At 38.6% G+C, this 12387-nt stretch overlaps 1 protein-coding gene across 5 annotated transcripts in view; it reads left to right on the top strand.

The window, feature by feature from the left end:
* taf5l (TAF5-like RNA polymerase II, p300/CBP-associated factor (PCAF)-associated factor) overlaps nucleotides 1-12387 on the top strand; it is a 58611-nt gene that overhangs the window by 34047 nt on the left and 12177 nt on the right. For all 5 annotated transcript variants that reach the window (XM_051924268.1, XM_051924267.1, XM_028797332.2 and 2 more), the window contains one exon: nucleotides 8694-9436. In XM_051924268.1, the coding sequence (XP_051780228.1) occupies nucleotides 8694-9436 (743 nt within the window). The remainder of the gene's footprint in view (nucleotides 1-8693; nucleotides 9437-12387) is intronic.

Here is a 12387-nt window from a genome sequence, read left to right as displayed (position 1 = left end):
CTATCTTTAGACATACATAAATACATACATACATTTACACATATATATATATCTACATATATATACTGTATATGTAATTGTGTTGTCATTGTTATGAGTGTTGCTGTCATATATATATACATATACACATCCACATATATATACATATGTCAACATATACACATACATATATATACACACATACATATATACACACAGACACATATATATACATATATACAGTATATTTATATATATCTACATATACATATATATATATATATATATATATATATATATATATATATATATACACACACAGGCACATATCTACATATATATATCAAAATACCCGCGCTTCGCAATGGCGAAGTACTGCTTTAAAATTTTTATTAAGAAGTAAACCTTTTTAAACCGAAGGAAAATTTATCAATAATTATTTGTTAAGGATCTCTTTGTATAGCATGTTGTCAGTTCGCCCCTCTGCTTGTAATATGACCAAGCTGTGTGGTAGCTTACTGTTGAGCATGCAACGTACAGTTGGCCATGTGAAAAGCAGTCCTGCCTCAAATCAATGCCAACCTTTTGTAGGGTCTGTCCCTGAGACTTATTAATTGTCATTGTGAAGCAGAGCCTTAGTGGAAATTGTAGGCGTTTGAATTGAAATGGGAGATCAGAGGGTATAACGGGGATGCGAGGAATAAAAACTCTCTCCCCTGAGCCACCGCCAGTAAAAATAGTTGCCTCAATGAGGTTGTTTTGCAGACACGTGACCTGAAGTCTCGTGCCGTCACAAAGTTTCAGTGGCTGTACGCAAATCCATAATCGGTTTCATATTCTGTTCGTACCTTATCAATTGTGTTATTTGTTTTTTGAACAGGTTTGATTCATCGAAGTGATCACTCCTGCTGTGTTCAGTCACTTCACATGAGCCGCTCTCTTGTGTGATGTTGCGATGTCCACGGGTTTATTAAATGTTAGCTAAGACCCGGCAGTTAAAAGTGTCTTCTCATTAAACTTGTATCTCGCGAATATGGCATTGCAAACGGCAGCAGGTCAGTTCCCGTGCTTACGTGGGAGGCGTGATGACGCGATATATTTTGATATATATCAAAATACCCGCGCTTCGCAGCGGCGAAGTACTGCTTTAAAAATTTTATTAAGAAGAAAAGTAAACCTTTTTAAACTGAGGAAAATGAACCGGTTGTAATATGACCAAGCTGTGTGCTGAGTTTACTCTTGAGCATGAAATCTAATGTGGTTTGTGCCCTTCAGAATGAAAACAGTTTGTATTTACCTCTTTAATAAAAGGCGAGCTTTTAAGCCTGAGAAATCACCCCGTAAATGCACACGTTTAATTGCACATGTGTTAATATGTATGCTTACACAGTATTAAAAGACACTCAAAAATTAACGTCATTTACCTTCGTTCCTGCGTTTGACTCATGTTGTAAATCTCTTCCTTGTTTTTAGTTCACGTGATTACGTAGGAGGCGTGATGACGCGATACGTGACTCCACCTCCTCCATTAGAGTATATGGACAAAAAACAGGTTCCAGTTATGACCATTACGCGTAGAATTTCGAAATGAAACCTGCCTAACTTTTGTAAGTAAGCTGTAAGGAATGAGCCTGCCAAATTTCAGCCTTCTACCTACACAGGAAGTTGGAGAATTAGTGATGAGTGAGTCAGTCAAACAGGTTCCAGTTATGACCATTACGCGTAGAATTTCGAAATGAAACCCGCCTAACTTTTGTAAGTAAGCTGTAAGGAATGAGCCTGCCAAATTTCAGCCTTCTACCTACACGGGAAGTTGGAGAATTAGTGATGAGTCAGTCAGTCAGTCAGTGAGGGCTTTGCCTTTTATTAGTGTAGATATATGTGTGAATGTATGTATGTATATATGTATATATATGTGTGTATGTATGTATGTATATATGTATATGTGGATGTGTATATGTATATATATGTATATGTGTATATGTATATATATGTATATGTAGATTTGTGTATATGTAGATATGTATATATATGTATATATGTTTATGCATATATATGTTTACATAACCTCTTTAACACACTACTTCTCCGCTGCGAAGCGCGGGTATTTTGCTAGTAGTAAATATAAGGGAAGTAAACGTAAGGTTTTATCACAATATGATAAAATTTTGATTCTTAAGGTAACAGTTTGATATTTGTCAATATCATGGGATGTCATATAATATGATATGATGCAGTGTGATACAGTAGTCTATGATAAATATGCATTTCACACTAAAATACGGTCTCCGTGATATTTCACATTGAGGCTGTAAATTGTACAGTAACTCTGAAAGACAGTGCAAATATCTACATGTCAGAGTAATGTAAAGTAGAAGGTTAGATTAATACGAGTTGCCACAACTTAGCACAGTGCTTGAAGAGGAACTTGACAAACCACTGGCACTTACTGAAAATCTGGATGCTATAAATTCTTTACAAATTGATAAAGCTAAAGGTCTGGATTTTTTCCAGCTGAATTTTACAAATGTATATCTGCTAAACCCCTCATTGATTCTAGCAATATGTGCAGAGGTTAAAAATTAAACTAATTGTGTCCCACACAGTAAGCTAGGATCACTGTCTGTCCTGAGAAAAATAAAGACCCTTTGGAATGTGGTTCTTACAGACTAGTCTCATTATTGAATAATGATGTCAAGATATTGGTCAAAGTAATATTGAAAAGAATTGAGAAAGTGCTCCCAATAGTAATACAGTTTGAGCATCCCAGTTTCATTGGAGACTAAGGTGCTGAGTTTATCATCCTTGCAAACAAACGAGAAGCGGCTGAGAGTTTGTGTTTTGTGGTGTGAGAGTTAATTAAAAAACACATTTTGTTTCTAGAAACTTTGCATTTTGGTTTGCAGATAAGGAGCCTTATGAGAATTTTTAAAGCTTTTTTTTTTTTTTTTGCCCACACAGGAGCAAAAGCAGCTGAGTTTGGGGGGGGGGGGGGGGGGGGATGGGTATGGGAGGCATTAGTAGAAGGTACTTATACTTGTTATTTGTATTCAAACTTCTGTCGGCAAGGCAGAGCAGTAAGCAGTAAATAAGTAAATTTAATTGGTGTCATAGTAAGTAACAGAAACAACAATTTCTTCGTAAAGGCAAAAAAAGGCAGTGGCTGACTTCAAAGTGAGTAAAGAGAAGAGCTCAGTGGTACATAGGCAGGTGACTAGTGCTTGGACACCAATCAGGCACAAGCAGGTATAGGAGCAGACAAGACAGAAAGAAATTAACTAGCAGTGGATATTCAGTAAGCAAGTTTTTTCTAGATTGAACAATTCATAGCGGTCAGGAAAGTAGAGCAGTTCAGAGGCGATAGCGTAAGCGTTCATTAATACAAAGGGGATAGAAATGGTGCGAGTGGACAGCTTTTAAGTAAGGATTAAGAGGAGTGTAAAGTTAGGAGACCAGACAAAAAAAAAAAGTAATGTTAACGTTATAGAAGGACAAACAGCAGGCGTTCGATTGGGAAAATATTATAGGAGCTTAAGGAGTCAGAAGGTATAAAATAACTGTAGCAGAACTTTTAATCTTTTTTTTTTTTTACCATTTAAGTTGATGAGGACCTCATCTGCAGGAGATGCCAGCTGAGCCAGCACCTCAAGCTCAGGGTCACTGAAGTGTAGGAGGAGTTTTCTGGCCAGTGTTGTACTAGAAAATGACGGAACTGGCCCAGGTGTCCTTTAGAGTGATAGTGTGCACCCCTAATGTGGCATGGAAAAAGATTCCAGATCAGACGGTTAGAGATAGGTGGGTCACGGTCACAAGGCACAAGGTAAAGGGTGCTCACAGTCCATGTGCATCAACCTCAGAATTGGAAATGTCAAACTTTTCAGGTCCTTGCAGAGCTGGACAGTGTATGAGTAGGTTAATTGAGGATTGTTTAAACTTGGGTATTGGTGGGCAGGGAGTTCAGACAGGCCTGGTTTAGAACTATACATGAAGGAACAAACAGTAATGCAAAAATAAGAATGCTTCGTAATGTAAATTCTAACCCAGTTTTTAAATGCAAAAGTAAAATGAGTACCACATTGAAAATAGTTTGCCTTTAATACTAGAAATATCAAAATTAAAACAAGTGAGTTGGACTTGTATGTAGCAGAGTGTAGCTATGATATTATCGCAGTAGCAGAAACCTGGCTGAATAAGAGAGACTGGGATGAGTATGACATACAGTATATGTTGAAAAGACGCACTTCAATTATTTTTGCATATCTGTCTTGCACTTTGAAGACCTGCTGCTTCATATTCAGCCCTTTGTTTATCATTGTGTCACCCATATTATCAGCCTCTCCTCAAAATTCAAAACCTGAGAAGATCCTGTGCATGTGAGTGGAAGCATGACGCGGTGTCTGGTATCATTTTTGATATGCAGTACTTGCAACCAATACATGCATATCAAGTCAAAAATTATTGAGCAAAAGGTCTAAGGGTGCATCTTATCCTACATATGCCGAAGTAAATTTAATTTTAGGGTTACATGGAGGCAGTGATCATTGCAGCTGCACAGGGTGTTAGGCAAGAAACCAATGTGCTTTAACAACTGGCCTGGGAGATGCAATCTCAGGTTGCTATAATGCTACATCTGCAGCCCCCTCCACTGCTCAGGAGGCTGCTTTATATAGCTGGATTCTCCCAAGTATTCTGCCCCCTCATACAACTCTCAGCCACCAGTGGTGTATCCCATTCAGGTCCTGACCTAGGCTTGCTACAATATTTATATGACACAAGAAAATGATAACATGTGGCAGTGTTTCTGGTCAGTTTCATGAAAGTTATTAAATCCTAAACCCAAGAACAAATGTCAGCCAGTGAAATGTGCAGTTCTTTGTACAAAAAAAGAAAGAGTAGTGCAATGTTTGTAACACATTACATTTTTATAATAATTAAGTATTGTATTTCAGTTACTTTTTTAGAAATAATGATTAATGCACTTAAGTTACTTTTAAAAGTAACACTCTTAGGAAAAGGTAATATGAAATGTGCTATATAAATAAAATTTATTTTTATTATCTCTGAACTATATGGTATTTAACTCTTGGAAGATACTAGGCATTTCAGCCTTCAGAGATCTTAACACTGATATGTTTGCACCTTTTGATCACCTCTGTTGCATATATAGAATTTCTTCAACACAATTATTTTTCTATTTACAAGTTAGAAACCATATAAATAGGTATTTGCCCATTGCCCCTAATGTGCCACCAATGCTCATACTCAAACCCCTAATGTGCCACCAATGCTCAAAACTCAGAAATATTTTAAATAGTAAGACAAGGAATATTGGAAGTATTTCCAGATTGTGTCAAATATTGTCACAGTGCTCACAGTTGGACCAACTTTTGGCAATGCTGGGAAAGAGACCTCTCTATTAATATCTTGGGCAAGGAGTGGAATTTGATAATTGACCTCATTCGTTGACTACATCTCCTGGCATGCCCTGCTGGCTTCTTACTGGGCACCGATATCCAGGGTTGCTGCCATCCAGCGTGCTGGGGGAGTAAACCCCGTGTGACATTTCTTTTTATTGGGCTGTCTGTGCATGCTCTTTCACGATTCCTTCTGGGTCTGATCCCTTCTTTTTTCCCTGGCCAGGATGTCTGTATGCCTGTTAGGATTCTCCCGCCAAGGTAAGGAACCATCCCCTCTTCTGGTCAGGATGCCCGTCCAGCCCATGTGGCATCTACACTGTGATTTTTAAGATTGATTGCATTCCTGATTAAAGAGACATTTTAAATCTTGTAATTTGTTATGCTGAAACTTATGTTTGTGTGTTGTATTAAGAAACTTCCATAATGCACCCACAATATATTTTACCAAACCTGTAATAACTGTGGAGTTAACACAGTTGTTTTGCTTACTGTTGCTCTGAAAATTCTGTGACTAAATGGTCCAATTTCCCCAATATACCTTGGCGTACATTTTTGCCATCCACTTTGAATGTCAGTTTGAATGTAATTTAAATGTGTTCATAAAAATAATTTTCAAAAAAGGCAATAAAGCTGATGATTGAATGTAATGAACTATTGTTTGTTTGCCTCACCATAATTTTGCATCATGTTATCCTGCATACACTGTGGAGTATTGCAGTAATTTACAGATCCTTTTTGCCTATCTCTTCTAGGATCTCTTCTGCCTATTCATATTTTTTGAAAGGTTATTTGTTTTGTAATTAGTAAAATGAGCAGACTTCTGACACATTTTGGGGCAAATTATTCTACTTGACTTCCTGCTCTTAGATCCTAAGTTGTGTTGAGACCATGTTTTCAAAAACCCCTCCAACAACCTAAAAGTATCATTCTGCTTCTGAGCCTGTTTCACCTCACTCTCTTAAATCTGAGATTTCTGCTTCATTTATTTCATTACACCCAATGAAAAATAAATACTATGTTACTAATTTTACCTTTGTTACTAAAATATTTTTAAATATCAAAACTAGAGCCATTTCAGTGTCAGCAATGTCCATTTTAGCTACCTTAGCCAGCACTTGCCACCTACATGTTTTTTGGCTGCTGACTTGACATACAATACCTGAAACAGTAAAGAGTAATGGAAAATAAATATTAAAATCACCTATATTACCTTTTTGAAGTAAAGGGGTAAGAAAAAGAGAAAGCAAGTTTAGTACTAAATGTTATTCCTTAGCAGCCTGCTCCTACCCATAGAACTCAGCTCTGGTATACTGCACTGTGAAGTATAAAGTTGGGTCTTGCATACCCATCTATCAGGTAACAAGTAATGACTGTGTTTAATGTGTTTGAGCAGTCATGAGTGATTTTTCCCAGTGTTTCTTACATGCATTACAGATACAAAGAGGCTGTGCAAATTCTGCCCTATTTCACTGTTTTTGATTGCATCCTGTTTTGGTGAAGGGTTGTGATTTCTGGCTGCAGTTTTCACCTGTCTTTTAAGCAGCTGTGCATAAGTCATAAGCATTTCATATGTAATAATAATAAATAAAAAAACAGTACAGAGAATACAAACTCATTTGTTGCACCCAGATATGTTAGCCTGCATTTTGAGTGTATAGTTCATTTTAATATGGATATTGAAATCTTAATTTTTGTGTACAAAGTGCAGATGGATTGGCAAAACTCTTATGAAACATCCAATATTTGTGGAAAGTCAAAAGTTAGATCCGCTGTTCCACAGTTAAGACATAATCTAAATATGCATTGTTCTTTGTCCTAATCCAAGGTTCAGATACTGGATGGAGTCTCCCTTCCAGCATCTCACCATATACTTTCACTAGGAAGCTAAAGAGTATAGGTCAGGTCAGACTGGGGAGCATGCATTGGTCAGCACGTTGCTGCTCCCATCACATGACAAAACAGCTCCTCCCCAGGCAGACGTGCAGTCCAGTCCTTCTCTTCAGAAATGACCATCTATGTACTCAACAATGAGGATGCTGCGAGCTGGATCACCCTCAGGGACTCATGGCCACATGGTTGTATTGCCGTAATTGATGCTCCCGCACAATGCAAGTACTGTGCCTCATTTGGGGACTCCATTATCAACCTCTTATTTGACTCGGTCAAACCAGCGGTATCCATGGATTCTCTCAAGAGACACAGTACTGATGAAGTCCAGTCTTCATCTCGGGTCACTGGATAGCGTCTATGTCTCGCAACCACATAGCAAAACGGGAAGCACCAGGACTCTAAAGACTTGGACCTTCATCCATTTACAGAGATATAAGGAACACCATACACCCCTATCCAGCGACCTCAAGACTTCCCATGCTCTCTCAATCCATCTACTGACTTCATAGGAAGACTCACCAGAGACATGAATGTTGCTGCAGCGGTAAGTAAACCTCTCAACACGGTTGACACTCTCTCCGCAAACAGACACACTGCTGATGGCTATGCCCAAGAGGTCATTAAATGACTATTTCTGTGGTTTTTATCCAGGACACTCACAAGCCCAGACACTCGGACCACTCACTTGGTCTCTTGAGAGGTCCTATAAGATCCTCCATTGCAAGCATTGAACAGGGTAGGAACGAGAACACACCCCTGAAGAACCCCAGAATCAACTGGGGGGGGCTGAAGCAAACATTCTGCTTCTACTCTGCACAGCACTCACAGTACCAATGTATAGTCCAGCCATGACATCCAGCAGCTTCGGGTGGATCCCGCAAAGTCTCGGGGTGTCTCACAGGACAGCTCAATCAATTGAGTCAAACGCTTTACAAAAATCAACAGGCTGCAAAGAAACTCTACTGATATTGGTGTTTGCGCTTGATGAGAACCCTCAGTGCCAGGATGCGGTTGATGTCTTTGGCATAAAACCAGACTGCTTCAGCCACTCGGAGTAATCACAGATCCTGTTGAGGATGACCCTAGCAAGGACCTCACCCAGTACCGAGAGCAGTGTTATTCCCTCTGTAGTTGCAATATTCCAGGCAAGTCCCATTTTCCTGTCAGTTGGTATGATGCCCGTCTCCCAAATGGTAGCAAAAATTGCTGTTAATCCCAGGAGGACAGCCCTACCACCAGCCTGGAGAAGAAGGATCAAAAAAAAAAAAAAAAACGCCAATGAGATGCACAAGTTTCTAATTAAGATTATGCAAGAACTAAGAAAAATATCTTAATAGAGTGCAGATTGAAATATTTTAAGTTTTCAATTATTATAACTATGCTAATAGCATCAATCTTCTTTTACAGATGCAGACATACAGTGGAGTCAAGAAGTGATGTCCGTGCTTTATCCTATGTTTGTCTATCTCCATCTGGATATGGTCCACTGTGGCCTTAAAAGTGCTGTAGACAGCTTTTATAGCCGATATCATGGAATGTTTCTAAGTGATGCAGATCAGAAAGACATCGTTGACCAGCTAAGAACAACATTAACAGTCCAGGATATTTCAGCTAACCCTAAACTTCGTGCTTTTCTGGATAACAAATATACCATTCATCTCTCAGATAAAGCCTACAATTATCTTCTTCGCTACCTCCAGAGTGACAATAATATTGCCCTTTGCAAAATTCTAGCTTCTTGCATACAGCTAGAGGTGACAGCTTCTCAAAGAATTGATTATCAACTATATGGCTGCAGCACTGTTGGTGCAATAGGGTCCTCAAGGACAGAAAGCAGCAGCAATATAGACACGGGCAATATGACTGCAAGCATTCTACAGAATGAGGCTGCCCTTGATTCATTGCAAGAGTGCATTAAACGTGTAAAGGATGGTCCGCCATCCCTCACAACGATCTGTTTTTATGCATTCCATAATACTGACCAACTGCTCAACACTGCTGAGGTTTCGGCCAACAGTAAACTACTTGCAGCTGGCTTTGATAGCTCATGTGTCAAATTATGGAGTTTACAGGCAAGAAAGCTCAAGGCTGAACCCCATCAAGTGGATGTCTCCAGAATTCATTTAGCCTGTGACATTCTTGAAGATGAGGTAAAAATCAAAAGCTGCATGCATTGTGGTTTTTTTTTTTTTTCTCCTTTTAAATCAGCTTTATTAATTATATATTTTTTAAATTTAGTGTGGGTCTAGTAAAATATTGTAATTGTATGGGTATGTACTATATTAATTTTTTATACCTCAACCTCAGGTAAATATTTTCAGTTGTTAAATACAGTATCATGATGGTGTCTGTGAGTGTGAGAGACAGGAATAGAGAGAGGACGTCCATCTTTGTTTTATCATCAGTTTATGTAAAATTCACTTTGTCTAATTCATGATTCAGCTCCATAGGTACAATGAGCTGTAGATATGGTGAAGTATTTAAACATGATTTCTAGGTGCTTGGAGCAGGCTAGTAGGAAGTTTGTTTCAGATTCCGGCTCCTCCTCCTCTCTTAAATTACTCTGACATGCTAGTCTCTTCTTCTGGTCTCTTATTGTGGTGACAAGGTTTGTCGATCAGGTTGTCATTGAAAATGAATTTTTTCCAAGTTTGCCTTTCTTGTGGATTCTGCTTTACCATGGTACTGTCAATATATACTGTATTCTTTTTTAAAGTCTAGTATCATTACAGTTTGTGTTTTTGTTTTCAGTGGTCCTGTAAAATGTCCACAGTATTTGCTGGGTCAATTTGATTTCATTAATATTTGTAGCATTAATCGTTCTTAGAAGTCCTGTATTCTGCTTAAGCTCAAACTAACTCTTTATCTGGACTCCCTTTTCTTACATCTCTTGCTTTGCATGTTCCCAAGCTTTCTCTTCTGGATATTATCGAAGGGCTCCATTTACAACAGACTGAGGATGTTGCTATCAAGAGTTCTGCTGTGAACATTACTCTGTTACATACATACCTTTTAGCTGCTACATTTTACCCTAGAATTATGTAAGATAGAGAATTAACTTTAATATAATGGCACTGATTATGTTGGTTTTTGTTTAACACAGGTATTTTTTTTTACTGCTTTTATACTAAATAAAACTGTTCGAGAATTGATACATAACCCCATTCGGACTTTTGAAGGTGTCTCTTTGGCATTAATCAGCACTCTTGAAAGGCTTAGGAGAAACAACAATATGCTATAAGAGAGAGACAGAGAGAAGTATGGTCAATAAAGATGAAATATAATCCAAAGTCAGAAAGAACATACATTAGAATATATGGATGTATCACATAATGTTTGGAAGGTACTCATTTGGCCTTGTGGCTGCTTCTCTCTGGAATACCCTCCATAGATTTATTCAGAAGGCTCTTGTCTAATTTGATATTCATCTCACACTAAAGACTTCTCAGTTCTTTCTACCTTTTTATTTTTGACTTTCATTTGTGAGTCTCAAAAGAACCTTTGCAACGTTTTCACCAAAATTACTGAAATCCCCATTGTGCTTAACCCATGTACCATAATTCATGCACTGCCCCATTCGCCTAAATGATAATCTAAAAACAGTAGCAGTAATGATGTTTAGAGTTTAAAAAAGGGTATCGAAAAACAAATAGACCTAGACTTACATCAATAAATATCTATAAACACAAATACTGTATGTTACATGTTGTCACAAAAGTAGACCACAGACATAAAAAAGTTTGGGGCAGCCACCCGTATATTGTGCCTTGGCTGCAAATGGGTTTTAAATTGATTGAGATGATCACAGGTTCGAGTCCACAACAGAACTGAATATAACAGGAAAAGATGGGGGCTTTAAAGCCCGGGACTGGATGTGATGTCATTGGGACCTGGACCTGATGTCATCACTGGCGCCAGAAACTGAAGTGATGCCTTTTATCCTGGAAGTGACTTCATCACTGGCGCTGGAACAGGAAGTGACGTCATCGCTGGTGAGGGAACTGGAAAGTGACATCACTGGCGCCGGGACCTAGCAAGTTTTCCCGTGGATGGTCTGCAGAAGATTGAGAAAGAGAGTTAGTGCAGCTCTCTACACCCTGGTCTGGCGTGGTAGTATTATTCTTAAGGCCTTTCAGATGTTTCCCAATCACATGTGTGTGACAGCATAAAAAGCACTCATCAAACGATCAAATGTCCATATTTGGTAGCTGTCCTTAATTGAATGGAGAGTAATCTACAAGAAATTACCACTCAGTATCTGCCAGTTTAGATTAAACTGATCCCCAAATTTTGTAATTTGCAAGGCCCATCAGTTCTTACCTGCCAAAGTTCAGCCAGGTAAACATACTGTAACTATAAACAAATATTATTCATTAACTTGCCCAGAGAGCTCTACTAAATTCTCAGGCACAGAACCTTATGACGTGCCCAGTGCAGCATTTAGTTGTGCAACTTACTCTTCACCTTGGCTCCGATCCTTCATCTCATCCAAAAAATAAACACTAACTTTTTTTATCTGCTGCACAGTGTTTCAGTTTTTCCAGTTGTGCAGGTAAAACTATGGTGGCCTCTTGCAAGCAAGATTCATGGTGAATGTTTCTCTAATTGGCTTGCTGTGTGTATTCAAACAAGCTTCCGGAGAATACTGGCACATACAAAACACATTCAATGTAGTTCATTACAACTTGGATGTATGTATGTATGTAACAGTGTCTAATTGTTAAATTAATGTCCTTAGCATTACACCCAAGCATCACTTGGGCTGTTTTATATAAAAAAAAGTGCTAAAAGTGTTAGTCCCGAGTGTCACTCTGGCATAAACGCATCTTATGCAAGACACAATGATTATTCGGGGTGTAAAAGTGCCCACGGTGCTAGTGCCAAGTGTTTCTTGGGCAGCAGTATAGGCATGTCTTGCGTATGCAACAGGCCTGAGCGTTACCCAGACGACGGTGTAGGCACGTCTTTTCCTAGTCTCATAATGGCGTCTAAGAAACACCAAGGTGAATCTGTCTTCCGGCAGTGAAATTGAAATGGACAGTGAAAAAGAAAATGATTCTGGTGAATCTGAAAGTGACGCTTACGTCACTCTCACATGTGC

This window comes from Erpetoichthys calabaricus, chromosome 3, assembly GCF_900747795.2.
Source record: "Erpetoichthys calabaricus chromosome 3, fErpCal1.3, whole genome shotgun sequence".
NCBI classification, from domain to species: domain Eukaryota; kingdom Metazoa; phylum Chordata; class Cladistia; order Polypteriformes; family Polypteridae; genus Erpetoichthys; species Erpetoichthys calabaricus.
This window is presented reverse-complemented; position numbering and strand designations above follow the sequence as displayed.